Genomic DNA, 27,593 nt, shown 5'->3' with positions numbered 1-27,593 from the left:
GTGATATACAGCACTGACAGCAGCACCGTGATAGAGAGCATTGACATCAGAAGCGTGACATACAGCACTGACAGCAGCACCGTGACATTAAGCACTCACACCAGCACCGTGATACACAGCACTGACAGCAGCACCGTAAGCAGCCCCAGGAGGAAGTCAGCACAGCACAGGGATATCATAAGCAGCCCCAGTAGAAATATGACACCGCTCAACCTCTTCAAAGAGGAGGGTACGGGCATATAGTACGGTGTGCTTTTTTGGGACAAGGAAGTGAGCCAAATGAAGAAAGAAGGTCTGTGTGCTTGATTAAAAAAATAGTTTATAGACATATACATGGTCTACTGGTCACATGTGTTGAATTCCTCCGAGATCCATGCCTCATTCATTTTTAGAAATGTGAGGTAGTTAACACTGTCGTGAGCTCGGCCGTTAACCCGATGTAGTTGGACACCTGACGGTCTAGGCGTTCCCTGATGCTGGATCCGGATGACACCTGTCGATGGGTCAGCTGAAAGAATGACCTCATATCCGAAGTCACCAACACATCTTCAAACCGGCCTCTTCTTGCAGGCGCTGTTGGATTGGTACCCGCAAATCCTTCTCTGGGAGTGGGAATTGCTCCTCTGCCAGCGCTCGCAAAAGCAGAATGCAGCATTTCTCGAAGCAAGGCCTGGAAGTGCTGCATTCTGACAGCCCTCTGCGACGGCGGTAACATTTCCGCCATTTTGTGTTTGTACCGGGGGTCTAAGTACGTTGCCACCCAGTACTGGTCCTTGACCCTTATGCTTTTTATACGGGGGTCCCTATTAAAACACTGGAGCATGAAGGCCCCCATTTGCACTAAAGTGGAAGCGGTGTGGTGGCCTGGCTCCTGCTCATCATCCAGGATAATGTCGTCCTCTTCATTCTCCTCTCCCCATCCACGCACAACAGGGATCCCAGAAAGGTTTAAAGCACGCACTTCTTGCTCCTCCTCATCCGCCCCGGCACCATCCTCCTCTGACTCCTCTTCAGACTCCTGTTGTTGACTTGTCTCAGATAGAGTAGCCCCCCCTGGGAATTCATCCAGCATTGCGACTTCCTCATCTTCCCGCTCCTGCTCCTCCACAGCCTGATCAATGACACAACGCAATGCACGCTCCATAAAGAAGGCATAAGGTACCATGTCACTGATGGCACCATGGCTGCGACTGACCAGTTTGGTGATCTCCTCAAATGGCCGCAGAAGTCAGCATGCGTCGCGCATGAGCAGCCACTGGCGCGGTGAAAAAACCCCCAGCTCCCCAGAACCGTTTCTTTCGCAGAGTTCATACAGGTAGACGTTAACTGCACGTTTCTGCTGGAGCAGCCTATCAAGCATATAGAAGGTTGAGTTCCATCGCGTCGGGCAATCGCAAATAAGACGTCTGACCGGCAGATTGTGTCGCCGCTGAATGTCAGCAAGGCGAGCCATGGCTGTGTAAGATCTTCTGAAATGGGCCGAGATTTTCCTTGCCTGCCGCAAGATGTCCTGGACCCCAGGGTATTTGACAAGGAATCGCTGCACGACCAAGTTTAAGATGTGTGTCATGCATGGCACGTGCGTGATTTTGCCCTGTTTCAATGCGCTAAGCAGATTGGCACCGTTGTCACACACCACTTTACCAACTGTCAAATTGAGCGGTGTTAGTCACTGATCTGCCTGTGAACGCAAAGCTGAAAGGAGTGCCGGGCCAGTGTGGCTCTTGGCTTCCAGGCACAACAGACGCAGCACGGCATGGCAACGTCTCACCTGGCATGTGGAATAGGTTCTGGGGAGCTTGGGCGGTGCAGCGGAAGAGACGCTAGCAGCGGAAAAGGAGGAGGCAGCTGAGGAGGAGAGGGAGGAGGATGGAGTAGGAGGAGGAGGAGAAGAAGAGTCAGGCCTGCATGCAATCCGTGGCGGTAAAACCAAATCTACACGGGTGCCACGGGTTACATGCTTGACGGCCGTCAGAAGGTTCACCCAGTGGGCAGTAAAAGTGATATACCTTCCCTGCCCGGGTTTGCTAGACCACGTGTCTGTGGTCAGATGTATCTTGGCACCGACACTGTGTGGCAGAGATACATTCACTTGCCGCTGAACATGGCCATATAGCTCTGGGATGCCCTTCTCTGAGAAATACTTCCTTTCTGGGACCTTCCATTGTGGTGTTCCAATGGCCACAAATTTGCGAAAGGCCTCCGAGTCCACCAGTTTATATGGCAGTAGTTGGCGGGCTATGAGTTCTGACAAGCCAGCCGTCAACCGTTGGGCAAGAGGGTTATCCGGCGTCATCATTTTTTTACGCTCGAACATTAGGCCCACGGAAGCCTGCCTTTTTGCAGAAAAACGTGAGCTTGGCGTGATGGAAGGTGGAGTGGAGGACAATTGTGAGGAGAGAGGAGAAGGAGAAGTAGAAGACGAGGCTGGACGGTGAGAGCCTGCAGTGTGGCTTTGTGTGTTCCGTTGCTCCCACTCGGCTCGGTGATGGCTGCTCATGTGCCTTCTTAAGGCGGTCGTCCCTAGGTGAGTGTTGGGCTTACCGCGACTAATGCGTTGACTGCAAAGATTGCAGATGGCAACGCTATTGTCAGCAGCGGACACGTTAAAAAAAGCCCACACTGCGGAGCCATGTGCCGGTGTCCTGGGAGCGCCAGATGTGACCGTACATGGTCGATGACTCGCTCCTGATACATTTGCAGTCTGCTTTGTCCCTCCTGTGCAATGTAAGTTATTCCTGCTTCTCCTCCCTATCTGCTGGTCCATATCTCCCTCTGAACTCCCCTCCTCTTCCTCTCTTGTGGGCACCCACGTGACATCACTAGACATGTTATCATCGACGTCACCTTCCCCACCGCTATAAGTAGAGATCTCGGAGTAGGCAGCAACACCGGGGACCAACCTCCTCCTTGGGCTGATCTGGGTACTGTCGTCAGACTGCTGAGTAGCGGTTGTTGCTACCTCCTCTTCCTGATACAATACCAAGAGTGGCTGCGCATCAGAAATGTCCTCTTGATATGGATCGGAAAATAATTCCAGTGACTCAAGCAGAAGGTATGTGGTGGTGGTGATGTTGTTGGTGGTAGTGTCTTTGGGGGTGCACATAGCAGAGTGAAGAAGAGGGTGCAGATCGAGAGGATGAGGAGGGTGCAGAAGAGTAAGGCTGAGCGAGCCATTCAACCAAGTCTGGTGCGTCCTTTAAAGTAATTGAACGCACCTTCTGCAACTTCCCGCTTTGGCTCAAGCCTGTTGCTCCTGCCCTACCCCTACCACCCATGCGGAAGGGCCTGCCTCTTCCTCTGCCTGTCATTTTTTAAATGACCCTGTGACAAAGCTCTCAGTCCCTATACCAATGAAGGACTGCTGCAGTATAGGGCAGCGGTCAGCAGTGGTGCACCTCAACCCTATCTATTGTGGACCGATAGCGGTCCTTACAGAACAGCAGACTGTACCGCACTCAACCCTATGTACTGTAGCACCCTAGACCAAGTTACCAGTCCTTATAAGAACTTTTGTGGACCAAGCAGGTTGTGTGTTAGTGATTAGCAGACTGTACGTCAGTCCCTATACCAATGAAGGACTGCTGCAGTATAGGGCAGCAGTCAGCAGTAGTGCACCTCAACCCTATCTATTGTGGACCGATAGCGGTCCTTACAGAACAGCAGACTGTACCGCACTCAACCCTATGTACTGTAGCACCCTAGACCAAGTTACCAGTCCTTATAAGAACTTTTGTGGACCAAGCAGGTTGTGTGTTAGTGATTAGCAGACTGTACGTCAGTCCCTATACCAATGAAGGACTGCTGCAGTATAGGGCAGCGGTCAGCAGTGGTGCACCTCAACCCTATCTATTGTGGACCAATAGCAGTCCTTACAGAACAGCAGACTGTACCTCACTCAACCCTATGTACTGTAGCACCCTAGACCAAGTTACCAGTCCTTATAGGAACTTTTGTGGACCAAGCAGGTTGTGTGTTAGTGATTAGCAGACTGTACGTCAGTCCCTATACTGCTGAAGGACTGCTGCAGTATAGGGCAGCGGTCAGCAGTGGTGCACCTCAACCCTATCTATTGTGGACCGATAGCGGTCCTTACAGAACAGCAGACTGTACCTCACTCAACCCTATGTACTGTAGCACCCTACACAGACCAAGTTACCAGTCCTGATAAAGAGCTTTGTGGAACAAGTGAGTTGTGAATGATTAGCAGACTGCAGCAGAAGGGCAGCAGTCAAGTATAATATTCTTTCTATATTTGGAAGAAAGAATATTATACGTGTACAAGCCTATTACCATACCACTGATACCAGTCCTGAAAAGAACCTTTGTGGAACTAATAGTAACAGCAAGTCTTTAAACTGACCCTCACTGCCTGACACACTGCTTCCTTCCTGTCCCTATACAAAGTGGCATAAAAGAGGAGCCTGGAACAATTAGTGGTTACTGGAATAGATCTTTTGTGGACCTGATAGTAACAGCTAATGATGATGATGATGATGATGATGATGACGACTAAACTGACTCTCCCTGTAGCACACACCGTCCTTTCCCTTTCTCTAAACTGACAAAAGACACTCAGGCTGCTGCAAGAATCAGTAGCACAGCAAACCTATATACACCTAACACCTATACCAGTCCTGAAAATAACTTTTGTGTACCAAATAGCTAGCGTTTTATCTGTCCCTGCTCCAAACAGCAACCTTTCCCTATAGTGACAAAAGAAAGAATGTAAAATGGCCACCGGATCGGGTGTATTTATAGGTTAGGGGGAATGTCCAAGTGTCCATGTGCTGTCATGTCTCAATTGGCTGTCCTGTACCCCATGATAGACGTGTCATCATAGGTCAAAGTTATTTTACACATTAAACACGTAAGTCCGCCAGGGCGATCGACGGAAAAAGGCGAGCGAACGAGCGGACCGCGAACGACCGAAATTCGCCATCACTACTCCTCACATCAGGATCTTCAGAGAGCCTCCCTACTTACATCAGGGTCCCCAGAGAGTCTTCCCCTACATCAGGGACCCCAGAAACAGGGCCAGACTGGGAATAAAAATCAGCCCTGGAAATACTTTCATACCAGCTCCATAGCATTATTATACCAGCCCAACAACATAGCGTCATTATTTTCTTGTTCACAAAAGGGAAAACCATGCATTTTAAAGCACATTTGAAGAGTGTATTATATATAGATGAGAGAGACGTGGAATTTACAAACAGCACACATTAATTACTGGCAAAAATCATGTAATTTAGTGGAACAGACACATTTTTTACTGACACTGCAATAAAAGTGCCTAAAATGGCAGTTTTCAGTACAAATGTCAATATTTAAGCTATAAACATGTAGTTAAAGCTAATAGCAATGTGTTTAAGTTAAACAAAAGTCAAAAAGCATATTTCGCCATTTACATGAAGGTCAGATTAATATAACCCAGTACAGAGTTCCCCCTTACATCAGGAGTCTGCAGGATTCCCCCTTTACAGTGCAAGGGAACTCTGATATAAAGGGGAACATTGCAGATCATGATCTAAGCGAGAACTCTGATATAAAGGGGGGCACTGGTGACCAGAGAACCACTTACATCAGAGTCCACTGAATTCCCCTTTACATCAGAGTTCTCACTTACATCAGGGTCTGCAGCATTGCCCTTTACATCAGAGTTCCCCCTTGCACTGTAAAGTGGAATCCTGAAGACTATGATATAAAGGGGAACTCTGGGAATGTGGGGAGGACTCTGATGACCAGAGACCACCTTCTGCAGAAAGAAAACACTAATATAAGGGGGTTTACTGATATTAGGGGGAAACCCTTATATCAGTGCCCCCTTACAACATTGTATTGGCTCCCCCTCAGACTGGTCTGGCGGCGCTGTCACTGACCTGCTCTCAGGTGCCGGTTTCCTCTCCACAGTCCATACATGTCTGACTTCTCCCATGACCCCCATCCTGGCGGCACTCCTCTCCAGATGTGATATAAGACAAGAGATGGTCAGAGGCTCTGGATTGTACAGGAGAGGTCAGAGGCTGTGGCTGGTACAGGGGAGGTCAGAAGCTGCGGATGGTACAGGGGAGGTCAGAGGCTGTGGCTGGTACAGGGGAGGTCAGAGGCTGCGGGTGGTACAGGGGAGGTCAGAGGCTGCGGGTGGTACAGGGGAGGTCAGAGGCTGCGGGTGGTACAGGGGAGGTCAGAAGCTGCGGATGGTACAGGGGAGGTCAGAGGCTGTGGCTGGTACAGGGGAGGTCAGAGGCTGTGGCTGGTACAGGGGAGGTCAGAGGCTGCGGGTGGTACAGGGGAGGTCAGAGGCTGCGGGTGGTACAGGGGAGGTCAGAGGCTGCGGGTGGTACAGGGGAGGTCAGAAGCTGCGGATGGTACAGGGGAGGTCAGAGGCTGTGGCTGGTACAGGGGAGGTCAGAGGCTGCGGGTGGTACAGGGGAGGTCAGAGGCTGCGGGTGATACAGGGGAGGTCAGAAGCTGCGGATGGTACAGGAGGTCAGAGGCTGCGGGGAGGAAGAGATCAGAGGCTGCGGGGAAGACAGGAGGTCAGAGGCTGTGGGGGGACAGGAGGTCAGAGACTGCGGGGGGACAGGAGGGGACGACAGGTGAGGTCAGAGGCTGTGGATGGTACAGGGGAGGTCAGAGGCTGCGGATGGTACAGGAGGTCAGAGGCTATAGGGAGGAGGAGATTAGAGGCTGCGGGGAAGACAGGAGGTCAGAGGCTGCGGGGGGACAGGAGGTCAGAGACTGCGGGGGGACAGGAGGGGAAGACAGGTGAGGTCAGAGGCTGTGGATGGTACAGGGGAGGTCAGAGGCTGCAAATGTTACAGGGGAGGACAGAGGCTGCGGAGGGGACAACAGGAGAGGTCAGAGGCTGCGGAGGGGACGACAGAAGAGGTCAGAGGGTGCGGGGGGGACAGGAGGTCAGAGGCTGCGGGGGAGACAGGAGGTCAGAGTCTGCGGGGAGGACAGGAGGTCAGAGGCTGCGGGGGGCAGGAGATCAGAGGCTGCGGGGGAGACATGTGGTCAGAGGCTGCGGGAGAGGACAGGAGGTCAGAGGCTGCGGGGGGGACAGGAGGTCAGAGGCTGCGTGGAGGGAAGGAGGTCAGAAGCTGCGGGGGGCAGGAAATCAGAGGCTGCGGGGGAGACATGTGGTCAGAGGCTGCGGGGGGGACAGGAGGTCAGAGGCTGCGGGAGGGACAGGAGGTCAGAGGCTGCGGGAGGGACAGGAGGTCAGAGGCTGCGGGGGGCAGGAGATCAGAGGCTGCGGGGAGACATGTGGTCAGAGGCTGTGGGGGGGACAGGAGGTCAGAGGCTGCGGGGGGACAAGAGGTCAGAGGCTGCGGGGGGGACAGGAGGTCAGAGGCTGCGGGGGGGACAGGAGGTCAGAGGCTACAGGGGAGAATTGAGGTTAGAGGCTGCGGGGGAGACATGAGGTCAGAGGCTGCAGGAGGGACAGGAGGTCAGAGGCTACGGGAGGGACAGGATGTCAGAGGCTGTGGTGGGGATAGAAGGTCAAAGGTTGCGGAGGGGATGTAGGAAGAGGCACAGCACACACCAGACTGAGTGTTTTTACTTTTAAAATGGCACCGCTCAGCGCCATCCTGTCACTGCACATGCGCCCACCTTTCCGAAAATTGCCGAGCGTGTACGGGCTTTCCCAAGCACAGCTAACTTTGGAACAGCGCTGGCACCCGCACAGTTGCATGTCGGCCCGACCCGGCAACCAAAATTTAAGGTCCATCTCCTTTCTCAATTTCCAACATGAAAGTGCTTCAATATTCAAAAAAGAAACTGTCCAGCGCTCCAAACGCACAAAAATTCTCTTCCAGAGATGAATAAAAATGCTCTCAGTGCTCCACACCACATCTTTCCATGTGGCTTACAACACCAACGTTTTTCTACCTATGAATATCCATATCCATCATTAAACGTAAAACATTCGAAAGGATTCATCGTCTGTCTCTCCATACAGTGAGTTTATTCATTGAGTTAAGCTCTCTGAATTGATGCAAGGGATAAATAGAACACCAGGTCATGTAAGCCCTATATGAAGCTGGAGATAAAGTTTATGGCTTTGCAGTTGAGTCAGAACAGTAGAAAAACTGAGTTTCACAGACTAATTACAAGATTTCTGCATGACAGCACTGATACAGACAAGATTTACTGGACTCATTGCAAGAAAAAACAAGAGGGCAGCGCAGTGTGAGCCTGATTATGAGTTACCACGACTCTGAATGTGAACACAGAGCAACCCCAGCACAAGATCTTGAGCCAACCAACTTGGAAAGTAATGGAAAACTATGAACTATGACTAACTGAATTATCTAATAGCTTGAAACTATTTTGGGAGAAGATTGTTTCTGAATCTAATACAGTGTCTGTTGAACATGAACTACTGTCACTAGAGGGTCCCATTAAACAAGATCTGTTTCCACCAGATGTTTTAAAAAGTCTTCTAGAACCCATAGTTCAAGATACTCAACACTCACTGAGTGACTTAGAGAGCTCACAAAGACTGGTCTTACAAGTTTTGACGACCAACCTGAGAACTACAAAAGTTGGAAATGTGCTTTCAAAACTGCAATCAGCGATCGTGGCATTACAGCTGCTGAAGAATTGGATCTGCTGATCAGATGGCTTGGCCCTCGATGTGCTGCACGTGTTAGGCCATTAAGATCAGTTTTCATGGACAATCCTACAACAGGCCTCACCGCTGCATGGGATCAACTAAAGCAAAGTTATGGCAGTCCAAAAGCTATAGAAAATGCCTTGTTCATGTGTCTGGAAACTTTCCCAAAGATATCTGGTAAGGACAACAAGGCGTTCCAGAGACTGAGTGACCTTCTCTTTGAGCTTCAGCTAGCCGAGGCAGACCCAAAACTACCTGGACTCAGTTACCTCGACACTGCAAGAACTGAAAAGCGCAAAATGAAAAGTGCGAAATAAATCAACACGCACCAAACTTCTACTAACACGAAATTAGCAGAAGGAGCCCAAAGGGTGGCGCTAAAGAGCTGAAAAACAACATAGTACGTCACTGCAAGAGGGGTAAATACAATTGTCTCCAAGCTCCCATATGAGAAATGGTCTGCACTAGGGTCAAAATACAAAAGCAGGGGTCCGTCACCTAGAGATAATTCCGAAAATCTTTTGGATTATTCTTCTGGAGCTCCCGCAGCAAAGGCATATGGCTTAATTGGTCACGATTAATAAAGCAAAGAATGTTTGGTCCAAGAACTCCTCCTGTTCCTGTTCCTGGACTGGACTTGGGTCAAAGCAATAAGTCCAAGGCCAATAATAAATAACACGTTATCTCCTACGATTCTGCAACATGTCTGGTTGACTAACGGCTGATCAGAAACTAACTGAAAAGCGCAAAATGAAAAGTGCGAAATAAATCAACACGCACCAAACTTCTACTAACACGAAATTAGCAGAAGGAGCCCAAAGGGTGGCGCTAAAGAGCGGAAAAACAACATAGTACGTCACTGTAGAAGGGGTAAACACAATTGTCTCCAAGCTCCCATATGAGAAATGGTCTGCACTAGGGTCAAAATACAAAAAAAGAGAACAAGGTTTCCTTCCCTCTATTCCCTTTCTTCTGCAAATTCATCAGGCAAATTTCAGAGACTAAGAACGATCCAAGTTTTTCCTATGGTGAGTAGTCTCTTCTCACCCTTTCCTAAGAGTACCACACATCAACCACACATCATTAAACGGAACATTCAAAAGGATTCATTGTCTGTCTCTCCATACAGTGAGTTTATTCATTGAATTAAGCTGTCTGAATTGATGCAAGGGATAAGTAGAACACCAGGTCATGAAAGCCCTATATGAAGCTTAAGATAAAGTTTATGGCTTTGTTGTTGAGTCAGAGCAGGGACAATCCTCCAGGATCACCTCTATGACATTATCATTAAAGGCACTGCAGCTTTTCCCCTTTCGGTCACCTTGCAAAGCTCTCAGCCCCTGTACACACGGTCGGAGATTTCGACAACCAAATCCGTCGGATTTTGTCCGTTGGATCTTGCCCGTCGAAACTGTTGCATACACACGGTCGGACTAAGTTGTCGAAAAATCCGATCATTCAGAACGTGATGACGTAATTTCGTTACGATGGGACTACGTTCAGGCTAGTAGCCAATAGCTTTGATGTAGGAGTTTGATCTGAGCATGCGTGGCACTTGGTCCGATCAAAATTCTCTACACATGATCGGAGTATGTCCGATCGAACCAGTTGGTCGGAAAATATTTCCAACAAGTTGGAAAATTGGGTCCGACGGATATTCCGACTGAATCAGTCCGATGCAAACCACACATAGTCGGATTATCCGACAACACGATCCGATAGGACACATTCCGACGGATTCTCCGATCGTGTGTACAAGAGCTCAGAGTTGCTCTCTGACGTTGGCGGTATTCTATGTGCTGATTGGTGGAGAGCGCTGCAGACGGTGATGGCGTGGCAGCCATCTTTGTTGATGTGTCAGAGTCTGGGATGGATCTGAGGTGAGAAGATACCGGCAGGTATGGTATGAGATAACGGGAGATGTAGTATAGAGGTGGTGGTCCTGGATGATCTTCCTCTTGGGGGATACAAGGGCTTAATGACCCATTGGTAAGAGAGAGGTCATAGAATTCCGGTGAGTTCTCCGATGTGAAGGTGGAGGATAGCGGGTGGTGTGGAGCACTGAGAACATTTTTATTAAACTCTGGAAGAGAATTTTGCACACGAGAACAGAAGAGACATAGCACTGTGCACTTTGTGTTTGGAGCTCTGGACACTTTCGCTTGGTTTGTAGTCATATTTTTCTCTTCTAATTGCCCCCAAATCCATGCCGGAGCTCTTATAGACTATTTGGTGAAGGACCAACATATATGACTCCCGAATGGAAGGTTATAACATTTAATGATAAATTGTTTCCCAACAGGTGGACACAATGTCCGGAATACCTCTGAGGAACATCTCATTGTATCTCCAGATTATAAAGCAGAAGATAATAACATTGTACAATATTCTCCAGGAGGAAATCCCGTTACTCCAAATATACATCCCACACCTTCCAAATTGGGGGGATCAATGGATCCCTCTAATCCTGAGGAATCTTCTGATGGATCACACACCAAGACTATAGGATCTCACACTACAGATACCTCAATAGATCCTTCTATTCCCAAGGAATCTTCTTCAAGCCATGAAGGAGTTCCCACAGAAGAGAGTTCATTGTCATGTTCAGAGTGCGGGAAATTGTTTACCAAAAAATTGTTACTTCTTAGGCACAAGAAAATTCACATGGGTGAGCGTCCCTATTCATGTTCAGAGTGTGGGAAATCTTTCAATAATAAAGGAGATCTTGTTAAACACCAGAGAGTTCACACAGGTGAGCGTCCTTATTCATGTTCAGAGTGCGGGAAATGTTTCAGTCAGAAAGGAAACCTTCTTCTACACCAGAGAAGTCACGCAGGTGAGCGTCCTTATCCATGTTCAGAGTGTGGCAAATGTTTCATTCAGAAAGGAAACCTTCTTGTACACCAGAGAAGTCACACAGGTGAGCGTCCTTTTCCATGTTCAGAGTGTGGGAAATCTTTCTTTAGTAAAGGAAACCTTGGTAAACACCAGAGAACTCACACAGGTGATCGTCCTTATTCGTGTTCAGAGTGCAGGAAATGTTTCATGTATAATGGAGACCTTCTAAATCATCAGAGAACTCACACGGGTGAGCATCCTTATTCCTGTTCAGAGTGCGGGAAATGTTTCAGCCAGAAAGGAGAACTTCTTGTACACCAGAGAACTCACACAGGTGAACGTCCTTATTCATGTTCAGGGTGCGGAAAATCTTTCATTTATAAAGGAAGCCTTGTTAAACACCAGAGAATTCACACAGGTGAGCGTCCTTATTCATGTTCAGAGTGTGGAAAATGTTTCATTCATAATGCAGACCTTCTAAATCATCAGAGAATTCACACAGGTGAACTTCCCTATTCATGTTCAGAGTGCGGGAAATGTTTCATTAATAAAAATTACCTTGTTAATCACCAGAGAATTCACACTGGGGAGTGTCCTTTTTCTTGTTCAGATTGCGGGAAATGTTTCAGTCAGAAAGGACACCTTCTTGTTCACTGGAGAAGTCACACAGGTGAGAATACCTTTTCATGTCCAGAGTGCGGGAAATCTTTTCTTTATAAAGGAGATCTTGTTAAACACCAGAGAAGTCACACTGGTGAGCGTCCTTATTCATGTTTAGAGTGTGGGAAATCTTTCATTCATAAAGGAAACCTGGTTAATCACCAGAGAATTCACACTGGTGAGTATCCTTTTTCGTGTTCAGAGTGCGGAAAATGTTTCAGTCAGAAAGCACACCTTCTTATACACTGGAGGATTCACACAGGTGAGCGTCCCTTTTCATGCCTCGAGTGTGGCAAATGTTTTAAACAGAAACAACAGCTGCTTAAACACCAGAGAACTCACACAGGCGAGCGTCCTTATTCCTGTTCAGAGTCCGGGAAATCTTTCATGTATAATGGAGACCTTCTAAATCATCAAAGAATTCACACGGGTTAACATCCCTATTCATGTTCAGAGTGCGGAAAGACTTTCAGTGATAAAAGGAAACCTTGTTAAACACCAAAGAAGTCACACGGGTGAGCGTCTTTATTCATGTTCAGAGTGCGGGAAATGTTTCAATCACAAACAATCGCTTGTTGCACATCAGAGAAGTCACACGTGCTAATGACCTTTTTCAATCAGTGTGTATTATTTAGTCGGTGTGGCAGTTTTAAGCCCCGTTCACGCGATGGGGTATTATTCTCCACTATTTTTTTTATTGTGCATTAAAAAAAAGAAAACAAACAAAATTAGACATGCTATCTGCCAATAGAACTTAACCAACAACGTGCATTCTATACATCCAAAAATATAGATAATATACCAAATCAAATCATTATTATTCAACCAAAAATTAAAATAAAAGCCTCATGCATGTGTCCTGCTTCTTAATATAGGGGGGTCACCAATGCCAAGAGTTGGTGAAAGCAGGGGTCCGTCACCCGGAGATAATTCCGAAAATCTTTTGGATTATTCTTCTGGAGCTCCCGCAACAAAGGCATATGGCTTTATTGGTCACGATTAATAAAGCTACCAATTTTTGGTCCAAGAACTCCTCCTGTTCCTGTTCCTGGACTGGACTTGGGTCAAAGCAATAAATCCAAGGGCAATAATAAATAACACGTTATCTCCTACGATTCCGCAACATGTCTGGTTGACTAACGGCTGATCAGAAACTAACTGAAAAGCGCAAAATGAAAAGTGCGAAATAAATCAACACGCACCAAACTTCTACTAATACGAAATTAGCAGAAGGAGCCCAAAGGGTGGCGCTAAAGAGCTGAAAAACAAAGTAGTACGTCACTACGTTCGTATTTGTTGGCCTACAATTCCTTGCCGTTTGTACTCAAGACAAGTTTGGGCCAACGCCCTTCGGACAAAAATCCACGGTTTTGTTGGCCAACAATCCAATCGTGTGTACGAGGCTAACTGAAAAGCGCAAAATGAAAAGCACGAATCAACACTCACCAAACTTCTACTAACACAAAATTAGCAGAAGGAGCCCAAAGGGTGGCGCTAAAGAGCTGAAAAACAACGTAGTACGTCACTACGTTCGTATTTGTTGGCCGACAATTTCTTGCTGTTTGCACGCAAGACAAGTTTGGGCCAACGCCCTTCAGACAAAAGTCCGCGGTTTTGTTGGCCAACAATCCGATCGCGTACACGAGGCTTTAGAGTCTTAAAACTATGATGTAAATTTCTGAAAAATCGATCAATCCCGAGGTTCTGTCTCATTCCCTGAGGTAGCAAAAACTCCAGGACAATACAAATGACCTCTCTTTGGAGAGAAGAAAGTCCAAGGTATTTAGTAGGAGGCATTTTTGAGAGTTTTTTGAAGTTGCAATTTTTTGTCACAATTTTTCTGGAAAATATATAAATAAAAAAAAAAAAGGAAATTCACAATTGTTTTTCTTTACATAGTGTCACCAGTGCAGTACAGCGTCATCATAACTGGTGTGGTGGTGATCAGGGACACTGACTGGTAACAGTGTGTAAAAAAACATATAGTATGTATACATATATATATATATATATATATATATATATATATATATATATATATATATATATATTTATATATTTATATATATATTTATATATATATTTATATTTATATATTTTTTTTTTTTTTACTTTTTTTTTTTTTAACATATTGTGACCAGAACAATACAGTGTTACTCTGTGGAAGTGATCACATTTTTTATTTTATTTTTTTATGATTTCATTATGATTTATTCTGAAAATGTATTATGCTTTATTTCTTTTACAAAATAAAAAAATAAAAAAATTCAGTGTGTATTATTTAGTCTGTGTGACAATTTTAGAGTCTACAAACTATGATGTAAATTTCTGAAAATCGATCAATCCTGAGGTTCTGACGGCCGATCTCATTTCCTGAGGCAGCGAAAATGCCAGGACAGTACAAATGCCCACCGAATTACCTCTTTTTGGAAAGTAGACAGTCCAAGGTATTTAGTAAGAGGCACGGAGAGTTTTTTGAAGTTGTAATTATTGGGAAAATGAAGAAATTAACCACTTACTACCCGGGCCATTTCTGACACTTCACTCCTACATGTAAAAATTTACTTTTTTTTTTTGCTAGAAAATTAACATATATATATATATATATATATATATATATATATATATATATATATATATATATAATTTTTATTTTTTTTGCAGAGATCCTATAGAACAAAGTTCTTGCAATTTTTTTTATGTCACGCAGTATTTGTGCAACGTTTTTTCAAACGCAATTTGTTTTTTACAAAAAATAACACTTTTATGAATTAAAAAAAAAACAATAAAGTTAGCCATTTTTTTTTTTTTTTTTGTACAATGTGAAAGATGATGTTATGCAGAGTAAATAGATACCTAACATGTCACACTTCAAAATTGTGTCTGCCCGTGGAATGGTAGTAAACGAAGGTACTTAAAATTCTCCATAGGTCGATGCTTTAAACGACTTTACAGGTTACCAGTTTAGAGTTGTACAGAAGGTTTGGTGCTAGAATTATTGCTCTCACTCTGATGTTCGCAAAACAATACCTCACGTGTGTGGTGTGATAACTGTTTATAAATGCATGCGGGAGTAACGTATGCGTTCACATTTGCGCATAAGAGAGACAAGGGCGCTTATTATTTATGAATTATTTATTTTCTACAAATTGTTTTTTTTCCACTTTTTTTGTGCTAACTTTATTTCTATCTCAGGGGATGAACAACATCCCTTGTGACAGCATGGGCCCTGACAGGTCCTCTTTATGGAGAGATTTGGGGTCATTCGGGATTGGAGTTCCTGGGTCTGCATTCTCAGAACTCAAAGATGATGAAGAGCTGTGACACCTCCTATTGGGAGTTACTGGGTCTGTATTCTCAGAACTCAAGCATTATAAAGAGCTGGGACACTTCCTGTTGGGTGTTCCTGGGTCTGCATTCTCAGAACTCAAGCATTATGAAGAGCTCGGACTCCTCCTGTTTGGAGTTCCTAGGTCTGCATTGTCAGAACTCAAAGATGATGAAGAGCTCGGACACCTCCTGTTGGGTGTTCCTAGGTCTGCATTCTCAGAACTCAAAGATGATGAAGAACTGGGACACCTCCTATTGGAAGTTCCTGGGTCTGTATTCTCAGAACTCAAGCATTACGAAGAGCTCGGACTCCTCCTGTTGGGTGTTCCTAGGTCTGCATTCTCAGAACTCAAGCATTATGAAGAGCTCGGACTCCTCCTGTTGGGAGTTTCTAGGTCTGCATTGTCAGAACTCAAAGATTATGAAGAGCTTGGACTCCTCCTGTTGGGAGTTCCTGGGTCTGCATTCTCAGGACTCAAAGATGATGAAGAACTGGGACACCTCCTATTGGAAGTTCCTGGGTCTGTATTCTCAGAACTCAAGCATTACGAAGAGCTCGGACTCCTCCTGTTTGGAGTTCCTAGGTCTGCATTGTCAGAACTCAAAGATGATGAAGAGCTGGGACACCTCCTGTTGGGTGTTCCTAGGTCTGCATTCTCAGAACTCAAAGATGATGAAGAACTGGGACACCTCCTATTGGAAGTTCCTGGGTCTGTATTCTCAGAACTCAAGCATTACGAAGAGCTCGGACTCCTCTTGTTGGGAGTTCCTAGGTCTGCATTGTCAGAACTCAAAGATGATGAAGAGCTGGGACACCTCCTGTTGGGTGTTCCTAGGTCTGCATTCTCAGAACTCAAGCATTATGAAGAGCTCGGACTCCTCCTGTTGGGAGTTTCTAGGTCTGCATTGTCAGAACTCAAGCATTATGAAGAGCTTGGACTCCTCCTGTTGGGAGTTCCTGGGTCTGCATTCTCAGGACTCAAAGATGATGAAGAACTGGGACACCTCCTATTGGAAGTTCCTGGGTCTGTATTCTCAGAACTCAAGCATTACGAAGAGCTCGGACTCCTCCTGTTGGGAGTTTCTAGGTCTGCATTGTCAGAACTCAAGCATTATGAAGAGCTTGGACTCCTCCTGTTGGGAGTTCCTGGGTCTGCATTCTCAGGACTCAAAGATGATGAAGAACTGGGACACCTCCTATTGGAAGTTCCTGGGTCTGTATTCTCAGAACTCAAGCATTACGAAGAGCTCGGACTCCTCCTGTTGGGAGTTCCTGGGTCTGCATTCTCAGGACTCAAAGATGATGAAGAACTGGGACACCTCCTATTGGGATTTCCTGGGTCTGTATTCTCAGAACTCAAGCATTATGAAGAACTCGGACACCTCCTGTTGGGAGTCCCTGGCTCTGCATTCTCAGAACTCAAAGATGATGAAGAGCTCAGACACCTTCTGTTGGGAGTTCCTGGGTCTGCATTCTGAGAACTCAAAGACTATGAAGAACTCGGACACCTCCTATTGGGAGTTCCTAGGTCTGCATTCTCAGAACTCAAAGATTATGAAGAACTCGGACACCTTCTGTTGGGAGTTCCTGGGTCTGCATTCTGAGAACTCAAAGACTATAAAGAACTCGGACACCTCCTGTTGGGATTTCCTGGGTCTGCATTGTCAGAACTCAAAGATGATGAAGAGCTCGGACACCTCCTGTTGGGAGTTCCTGGGTCTGCATTCTCAGGACTCAAAGATGATGAAGAGCTCGGACACCTCCTGTTGGGAGTTCCTGGGTCTGCATTCTCAGGACTCAAAGATGATGAAGAACTGGGACACCTCCTATTGGGATTTCCTGGGTCTGCATTCTCAGAACTCAAGCATTATGAAGAGCTCGGACTCCTGTTGGGAGTTCCTGGGTCTACATTCTCAGAACTCAAAGACGATGAAGAGCTTGGACACCTCCTGTTGGGAGTTCCTGGGTCTGCATTCTCCGATCTTGAGAATTATGAAGAAATCAGACTGCTCCTGTTGGTTTTTGAAAGCTAATGTCCAGCCAGAGGTTAAAGGGACATCGGAAGGGTTTAATAGGTGGGACCGAGGTTAGGGGCTCTGATGGGAACCCTGATGTCTATTAGACCCCAAATCACTCCTCTGGCCTCCAATGCAGCCGATTAGACACAGATCTGTCTGATTGGCTGCTCTCCTTGCTGCTGGCGGCCAGGTAAACAAAGGTACAGAACCAGAAGTGACAAACTACTCCACGCTCCTGGTTTCCAGGGCAGCCGGAACTACCTCAGTTTCTCTCTCTCTATACAGGGCAGCCATTACAGCCGGCCGCATCGCTCTTGGCCTCAGAGATAGGACAGGAGAGCTTGGGAGAGGTGGGGGCTGCCACGGGAGGGGGATAGGACCCCTTTTCGCCACACGCAGAAGTGATCGAGTTGCAAATTAGCCACTCGGATCACTTCTGCCTTACTCAGAATTGTCACTGAAAAGAATGATACTGGGAAGATGCCTGTAGGTGCAACCCAGTATAACCACTAAAACCCGAAAACTAGGGATGGGCCAACCACCCCCCTGTTTCGTTTAGCAGTAGAACTCCCGAACAGGGGAAATGTTCTAACTCAAACAGAAAACCCCATTGAAGTCTACAGGAGCCGAACAAAAAAAATATTAAAAGCCAGCAGCTATAAATACTACAGCTGCTGACTTTTAATAAATGGACACTCACCTGTCCCGGGTTCCAGCGATGCCGGCAGCCGAGGCCGATTGATCGCTCAGCTCTCGGCTGCTGCCGCCACCATTCTAGGTGAGGGAATCAGGAAGTGAAGCGAATCGGCTTCACTTCCCGGTTCCCTACTGTGCATGCGCGAGTCGCGCAGCGCAATAGGAATTCTCTGCGCTGTCACTGGGACCTGTGTGTGTCCCAGCAGACAGCGCGGCAGGACAGGAAATGGCGTAGACTCCCACGGGAGTCTATGCCCGGAAGTGGGTGTAAATACCTGTCTTTGACAGGTATCTCCACCCCTCTCCCCCCTGAAAGGTGCCAATTGTGACACCGGAGGGGAGGGAGGGTTCCGATCAGCGGAGGTTCCACTTTAGGGTGGAACCCCGCTTTAAGGACCGAGCCTATTTTTGACATCCGTTGTTTAAAAGTTAAAATTATTTTGTTTTTGCTAGAAAATTACTTAGAACCCCCAAACGTTATATATATATTTTTGACACTATAGAGAAAATGGCTGCCGTTGCGATACTTTATGTCCCACTGTGTTTGCGCAGTGGTCTCACAAAAAAAAATACACTTTTTTAAATTAACAAAAAAAATTAAAAATAAGAAAACAGTAAAGTTAGCCCAATTGTTTTCTATATTGTGCAAGATAATGTTACGTTGAGTAAGCGGAATTCTCATACCTCACACCTGAACAGTAAAAAAAAAAAAAAAAAGTGGAGTGGAGGCCACGTGCTTCCTGTCATCAGTGGAGCTCCACTCTGCAGCCAGACCCCTCTCGAAGAAACACAGGAAGTATGGGGCGGAGGATGGGCTAGATATAGGATACGTTTACTTCGTACCCTGAGAAACACCACATGACGCAGTTTTAACAAGACACCAATATTACATATCGTGTGCGGATCACTCTGACGGGAACCGATGAAAGGTAAGCACAGAACGTTGTATAACGTACAATATTCAAGGTGAAAGGAGGAGGAAAAAGAGAGCACACATCGAGGGTAATTATATTCTATTTAACCACTTCAATACCGGGGGGCACTTAAATGCCTTCCTGCCCAGACCAATTCTGAGCTTTCAGCGCTGTCGCACTTTGAATGACAATTGCACGGTCGTGCTATGCTGTACCCAAATTAAATTTTTATAATTTTTTTCCCCACAAATAGAGCTTTCTTTTGGTGGTATTTGAGCACCTCTACGGTTTTTATTTTTTGCTAAACAAATAAAAAAATACCAAAAATTTTGAGAAAAAAAATATTTTTTTTGTTTCAGTTTCAAAACTTTGTAAATAAGTAAGTTTTCTCCTTCACTGATGGGCACTGATGGGGCTACACTGATTGGCACTGATAAGGCGGCACTGAAGGGCACTGATGAGGTGGCACCAATGAAGTGGCACTGATGAGGTGGCATTGATGGACACTGATATGTGGCACTGATAGGTGACACGGATGGGCACTGATAGGTGGCACAAATTGGCACTGATAGCTGGCACGGATTGGCATGGATAGGCGGCACAGATGGGCATGGATAGGCGGCACAGATGGGCATGGATAGGTGGCACAGATGGGCATGGATAGGCGGCACAGATGGGCACTGATAGGCGGCATTGTATTGTATTATACTGTACTAATGGATGCCAATCAGTGATGCCCATTGTGGGCACTGATTGGCATTCATTGTGGGCACTGACTGGAATCCCTGGTGGTCTAGGGTGGCATACCTTGTGCTGGGCATCCCTGGTGGTCTGCTGGCTTCCCTGGTGGTCCAGTGTGGGCATCCTCAGGGGGGCTGCACTGATAATCGATCAGCACAGACCCCCCCCCCCTGTCAGAGGAGCAGCCGATCGGCTCTCCTCTACTCGTGTCTGACAGACACGTCGGAGACTCTTTACCGAGATCGTAGTTGCAGGGTGTCAGACTGACACCTCGCAAAAACAATCGCCGCAATGCAGCGGCTCAAAATCCTGATCAAGTCATATGACGTCCGGTAAGGATTTTGAAACCACTTTGCCGCCGTGTTTCTGTTATAGGGCGGGCGGCAAGTGGTTAAGGACCAGGCCTCTTTTTCAGACTTTTTTTTTTTGCTAGAAAATTACTTAGAACCCCCAAACATATATTGTTTTTTTTTTTTTTCTAACATTCTAGAGAGTAAAATGGCAGTCATTGCAATACTTTTTTTTTTTTCACACCGTATTTGCGCAGCGGTCTTACAAGTGCACTTTTTTTGGAAAAAATGCACTTTTTTTTTATAAAAAAAAAAAAAAAAAAAAAGACAACAGTAAAATTAACCCATTTTTTTTTTAATATATATATTGTGAAAGATGATGTTACGCCAAGTAAATTGATACCCAACATGTCACGCTTCAAAATTGCGCCCGCTCGTGGAATGGCGTCAAACTTTTACCCTCAAAAAATCTCCATAAGCGACATTTAAAAAAATTCTACAGGTTGCATGTTTTAGGTTACAGAGTTGTTCTCGCTCTACCGATCGCGGTGATACCTCACATGTCTGGTTTGACTACTGTTTTCATATGCGGGCGCTGCTCACGTTCGCTTCTGTGCGCGAGCTTGTCGGGACAGGGTGTTTTAAAAATGTTTTTATTTTTTTCTTATTTATTTTACTTGATTTTTATTTATTTTTACACTGTTTTAAAAAAAAAAAAAGGATCACTTTTATTCCTATTGCAAGGAATGTAAAATGTATGTAGAAAAAAGAATGACAGGTCCTCGTAAATATGAGATCTGGGGGGTCAAAAAGTCCTCGGATCTCATATTTGGACTTAAATGCAATAAAAAAAAAAAAAAAAAAGTCATTTGGAAAAACGTGACCCCCAAATGACATTGAAAAAATTTTCCTTTTAAGAGGTATGGGCGGAAGTAATGTTTTGACGTCGCTTCCGCCCTCCTATGGTATAGAGACGAGTGGGGGCCATCTTAGCCTCACTCCTCTCTATACCCCACAATGTGCAGGACCCGATCACCTCCGCCGATACCGACGGCTCCAGTAAGCGGCGGAGGGCGCGGTAGAGCGGCGGGAGGGGGGGTGGCACCTCTCCCGCTGCCGATTAACGGTGATCTCGTGGCGAACCCGCCGCGGAGACCACCATTATCGTAAAAAGGACCGCCTCCTGTAAAGAGGGATATCTCGGTTGTGGCAGCAGCTGCTGCCGTTCCCGAGATATCTCTCTTCAAAATATGGACGTATATGTACAGGAGGCGGTCCTTAAGTAGTTAAACCAAGAAATCACCCCGGGTCGGCTGAAAGAATCTGGTAGGAAAGGTGCCTGAACTCCCCCTTTATCCTCTAACCCTCTATTGAAGGACTGTGTTTTTTGTCTTTCTTTGGTGTTATCCCTAAATAAATCTTCAAAAAGGACTAAGTGTCGGATTTATCATCATTTGGGCTACTTTCCACGGGACCCCCCTAAGCCCCTGTACACACGGTCGGAGATTTCGACAACCAAATCCGTCGGATTTTGTCCGTCGGATCTTGTCCGAAACTGTTGCATACACAAAGTTGACGAAAAAATCAGATCTTTCAGAATGTGATGACGTTATTTCGTTACAATGGGACTACGTTCAGACTAGTAGCCAATAGCTTTGGTATAGGAATTTGATCTGAGCATGCGTGGCACTTTGTCCGATCAAAATTCTCTACACATGATCGGAGTATGTCCTATCGAACCAGTTTGTTGGAAAATATTTCCAACAAGTTGGAAAATTGGGTCCGTCGGATATTCTGACGGAAACAGTCCAATGCATACCACACACAGTCGGATTATCCGACAAACCGGTCCGATAGGACACATTCCGACGGATTCTCCGACCGTGTGTACAAGGGCTAAGACGAAGAGGCGAGCAGGTGAGGTAACGGTAAGCCCAAATAAAACCAGCAGCTCCTTCGGGGGTTAGTGCTACACTGTTATCAAGGGTTATTTTTTTATATGTGCCCAGATACATCCTAAATATAGAACCATTTATCCAACTGTCCACCCGGAGCCTCTGGTTTATAGACCGGATACATCCTAAATGGATAACCATTTATCCAACTGTCCATCCAGAGCCTCTTAATTCATCCTAAATATAGAACCATTTATCCAACTGTCCATCCAGAGCCTCTGGTTTATAGACCGGATACATCCTAAATATAGAACCATTTATCCAACTGTCCATCCAGAGCCTCTGGTTTATAGACCAGATACATCCTAAATATAGAGCCATTTATCCAACTGTCCATCCAGAGCCTCTGGTTTATAGACCAGATACATCCTAAATATAGAGCCATTTATCCAACTGTCCATCCAGAGCCTCTGGTTTATAGACCAGATACATCCTAAATATAGAACCATTTATCCAACTGTCCATCCAGAGCCTCTGGTTTATAGACCGGATACATGCTGGACAGGAAGTCAAAGGAAATCAAATCAAAGGAAATCTCCACAACCAAGACACAGAATAATACCTTGAAAAAAGTCCTAACTCTTCCCCAGATTTCGGTAGGAGTTGTTATTTAAAGGGAATTATTCATCCCATCACAGTCCAGATAATTCTCAGTTTATTATTTGTCTACAGAGAGGAGAGTCCTGTATAGATCACATGACCACATCAGTGAAGATGGAGATTGGCCAAAATCACATGACTGAAAGGATATTGGACCTCACCCTGGAGATCATCTACCTGCTGACCGGAGAGGTGAGGAGGATTCTGGGAGGTCACATGACATCACTCTTATCTCTATTAATAAAAAACAAACCTGACCGGAGAGGTGAGGAGGATTCTGGGAGATCTGTAGTAAAATTTGTTACTTTCTCTGTTTACACAGGATTATGAAGTAGTAAGAAAAATATCTGGTGATCCATTAACACCCAGCAGCCGTCTTCGGAGGACATCTCCCATCACAGTGCCTCCACCTCACTGCCTGACAGCAGAGGTAACCTGTGCCAAGAAGATTCTAGAAGTCACCAAGAAGATCACTGAGCTACTGACAGGAGAGGTGAGCGGTGCCGGGAATTCTGGGACATTATCCAGTAACAGACAAGGGATGCGAGTGCACGTGTATTGTCTTGTTGAGTATTATGCTGCATACACACGATCGCACATTCTGACAACAAAATCCATGTTTTTTTTTTTCCAATGGATGTTGGTTCAAAGTTGTCTTGCATACACACAATCGCACAAATGTTGTCGGAAATTCCGATCACCAAGAAACACGTACGACGAGCTGAGAAAAATTAAGTTTTTTTTTTTCCTGTGCGGCTCTTCTGCTTTATTCCGAGCATGCATGGAATTTTGTGCGTCAGAATTGTCTACACACCATCGGAATTTCCGACAATGGATTTCGTTGCCAGAAAATTTGAGATCCAGCTCTCAAATTTTGTTTGTCGGAAATTCCGACGAAAAATGTCTGATGGAGCCTACACACGGTCGGAAATTTCCGACAACAAGCTCCCATCGAACATTTGTATTGTCTTGTTGAGTATTAGTGTATTGTCTTGTTGGGTATTAGTGTATTGTCTTGTTGAGTATTAGTGTATTGTCTTGTTGAGTATTAGTGTATTGTCTTGTTGGGTATTAGTGTATTGTCTTGTTGAGTATTAGGGTATTGTCTTGTTGGGTATTAGTGTATTGTCTTGTTGAGTATTAGTGTATTGTCTTGTTGGGTATTAGTGTATTGTCTTGTTGGGTATTAGTGTATTGTCTTGTTGGGTATTAGTGTATTGTCTTGTTGAGTATTAGTGTATTGTCTTGTTGAGTATTAGTGTATTGTCTTGTTGGGTATTAGTGTATTGTCTTGTTGGGTATTAGTGTATTGTCTTGTTGGGTATTAGTGTATTGTCTTGTTGGGTATTAGTGTATTGTCTTCTTGGGTATTAGTGTATTGTCTTCTTGAGTATTAGTGTCAGGAAGCTAATTGTTAGGTCATTTGGACAGGGTGTAATCCAAAATCCTCATTAAATTTAATAGGTACGATGCCCAGCGGGTGTGGAGAGGCGACTCGTTGTACATCTTGCGGCATGTATTGAATTTCCGACAACGGATTTCGTTGCCAAAAAATTTGAGATCCAGCTCTCAAATTTTGTTTGTCGGACATTCCAACGAAAAATGTCTGATGGAGCCTACACACGGTCGGAAATTTCCGACAACAAGCTCCCATCGAACATTTGTATTGTCTTGTTGGGTATTAGTGTATTGTCTTGTTGAGTATTAGTGTATTGTCTTGTTGGGTATTAGTGTATTGTCTTGTTGGGTATTAGTGTATTGTCTTGTTGAGTATTAGTGTATTGTCTTGTTGGGTATTAGTGTATTGTCTTGTTGGGTATTAGTGTATTGTCTTGTTGAGTATTAGTGTATTGTCTTGTTGGGTATTGGTGTATTGTCTTGTTGGGTATTGGTGTATTGTCTTGTTGGGTATTGGTGTATTGTCTTGTTGAGTATTAGTGTATTGTCTTGTTGAGTATTCATGTAGTTTCTTCTTGAGTATTAATGTCAGGAAGCTAATTGTTAGGTCATTTGGACAGGGTGTAATCCAAAATCCTCATTAAATTTAATAGGTACGATGCCCGTCGGGTGTTGCGAGGCGACTCGTTGTACATCTTGCGGCATGTATGCGTTCTTTGATCATCCGATCGAGGGTGAATACTGCTGTGTAAAATGTAAGCACATTGTTTCTTTGGAAGCCCAGGTTCTAAATCTGGGGAAGCAACTGTCAGCACTGAGAGGCCCCTCCATACTAAAGGAGAGCCAGGAACGTACGCGGAAGGTGCCGTCAGGGTCCAGCACAGAGGACGGTGGAGACAAAGAGGTGCAGGCACTAGGAAAGAGTAGATGGGTGTCAGGAAGGGTAGAGGGGCAAGTGCCAGGGAGGCCGATCCAGGGCTGGAGCATCCCAATAAGTACGCTGCATTGAGTGACATTGGTGAAACCAGTCAGGGACCAGCACTGCTGGAGATGAGGGACTCTCCTAGCTGCCGTGGGAAGAACTCCTCCAGTGAGAGGGGGGAAGTGAAGGGAAAGGAATGACAGATTCTGGTGGTAGGGGACTCAATTCTTAGAAGGGCAGAGAGGCCAATCTGTAACAAAGACCTGAACCGCCGAACTGTATGTTGTCTACTGGGCGCTCGGGTTCGGCACATCACGGATCTGGTGGACAGATTACTGGGAGGGGCTGGGGAAGACTCGGCTGTCATGGTGCACGTTGACACCAATGACAAAGTCAGAGGCAGATGGAATGTCCTAAAGAACGATTTTAGAGGACTTGAGAGCTAAATTGAGGAAAAGGACCTCCAAAGTAGTATTCTCAGGAATACTACCGGTACATCGAGCCACACCAGAAAGGCAGAGGGAGTTTAGGGAGGTAATCAAGTGGCTGAAGAGCTGGTGTAGTAAGGAGGGGTTTGGGTTCCTGGAGAACTGGGCCGACTTATTAGTCGATAACCAGTACTATAGAAGGGATGGACTGCACCTAAATGAGGAGGGTGCAGATCAGCTGGGAATGAAGATGGTCGAAATGTTCGAGTTTTTAAACTAGGCGAGAGTCGGGCAGGGCAAACCTTCATGCAGTAACAGATTTGCTCAAAGGTTTGTATGGCTTGTGAAACCAGGGACGCTTTTGTCCCTCAGCGAGCACCTTGTCGGACTGGGAACGCTAACCTGCCGACCCGGGCGGATGAAAAATCCACTTCTGAGTGGAAAAGGAGGGCCCTCTCCTACGGCATGGCTCCTTACCCTTTCCTGGACTGTGGGAGCAAAGTACTCTTTCCCCCAGTAACATTCTTTGTAATGTCATCCAGCGAGGCTCCAAATAGCCTCTCCCCCCTAGAAGGGCAATTCCGCGAGTGCGTTCTTAGATGCCTGGTCCGCAGACCAGCATTTAAGCCAAATCAGGTGACATAGCACCACAGCTGATACTGAGGCTCTAGAAAGCAAAGGGGCCGTATCTAAAGCTGCATCACAGACATACTTTAGGCCCTGCACCAACTGGTCTGCCAGTTCCACGCACACCGGGGAAACCTTTTGCTTCTCCAACTCACGGTGCCACAATTTAGCCCATTCAGTAAGTGTCTGTGACACCAGGGCCATGGCTAACACTGGCCGCAGTGCTGACCCCACCACCGTAAACATGGAACGGGCAACCGCCTCGGCCCTTCTGTTGGCAGGGTCCTTGAAAGAGGGGGTCCCTTCCACTGGAATCGTGGTTACCTTATTTAACCTGGATACCGGGAGGGGGGGTCAACAACCGGGGAAGATGCCAATTTTTTCAGAAAACTCTCCTCCAAGGGGTAACGCACTGCCATCCGTCTCGGCACCAAAAAGGCCCGCTGTGGGCTTCCCTACTCCTTGTAAATAAACTTATCAAAATAAGTTAGGTAGGGAAGCACCTTAGCCGCCCGGGCCGGCTTGTGGGACCCAAAACGGACCGACACCTCTGTAGATGCCCCCGCCATATCCTCCATCTTTAGGGTATCCATCACCGCTGTGATAAGTGCTTCTACTAGTGCTTTTTCCTGCACCGACCCGGACACGGAGTCACCCTCACTGTCCAAACGGTCCTGGTCCGCCTCCTCTGAAAAGTCAGAACAGGGGCCACCTGCCACGACCAAATCAGAGCTTTCCCCAGAAGAGGAAAGTTGGGGAGGGAGCATTTTTTTACCCCCCTTGCACTTGCACGCCACTTCCACCCTGGAAACAAAGGACTCCAAGACTGCCGACAGAGCGTCCATAGGCATCGCAGGTGCAGGGGAACCAGTTGCAATAACAGGTATGTCTGGGGAAAAAGCACCAGCTTCTGACGCCATGCTGACCCACTCTTACCTGCCACCACTAGGAACCTAAGGCAAGTCACACAAAATGCCCACCCTCCTAGCTTCCACAGACTGAGGTGCCCCCCGCAAGACTCGCCACCCTGACCCAGGTACTGTACTGTGCTGCCGGCATCCGCTCTCCCCTTTGCCAGCCACGAGATGTTCTGTTTAAGTTTTGCACTCTTCCTGAATGAACCAGCCACCCAGTGCTAGAGGTAAAACAAACTGAGGCTACTAGAAAATGGCTGCCGGCCGCCTCAGCAAATAACGTCTGAGAGCACTGGGAAAATGGGCGCCAGACTTCCAGAAAATGGCTGATTAAGAAAAAACTGGCTGTGGCTACAGAAAAATGGCAGTGGCCACTGGAACATGGCCGTGGTCTGCGCGGCGGCCGGCCCACATGGCATACATACAGATACCCTACCATGGCCTAAAAATAGGGAAAACGATGAGCGGACCACCAAGCACCAGCGCAGACCCCTGCCAGGACTCAGAGCCCCTCAGATGACCCCTGACCAGGTATGTGCACAGCACCCCCTATTCCCAGTCACACAGTGGCCCATAGTATGGGGAGGAGGGAAAGGGAGAGGGAGAGAAGAAAGGGAGAAGGAGTGACCCTC

The 27,593-nt window shown here is 46.3% G+C and overlaps 1 protein-coding gene across 1 annotated transcript in view; it reads left to right on the top strand.

Moving 5' to 3' along the window:
- LOC143955190 (uncharacterized) overlaps positions 1–27,593 on the top strand; it is a 69,743-nt gene that overhangs the window by 33,004 nt on the left and 9,146 nt on the right. The window contains 5 exon segments of the mRNA XM_077465280.1: positions 10,932–12,598; positions 12,600–12,728; positions 15,426–17,504; positions 22,745–22,864; positions 22,995–23,165. Of these exon segments, the coding sequence (XP_077321406.1) occupies positions 10,932–12,598; positions 12,600–12,728; positions 15,426–17,504; positions 22,745–22,864; positions 22,995–23,165 (4,166 nt within the window).

The sequence above is a fragment of the Lithobates pipiens genome, unplaced genomic scaffold (genome assembly GCF_037356315.1).
Source record: "Lithobates pipiens isolate NorthernLeopardFrog02 unplaced genomic scaffold, aLitPip1_a1.2 Scaffold_35, whole genome shotgun sequence".
In the NCBI taxonomy this organism is placed as follows: Eukaryota; Metazoa; Chordata; class Amphibia; order Anura; family Ranidae; genus Lithobates; species Lithobates pipiens.
This window is presented reverse-complemented; position numbering and strand designations above follow the sequence as displayed.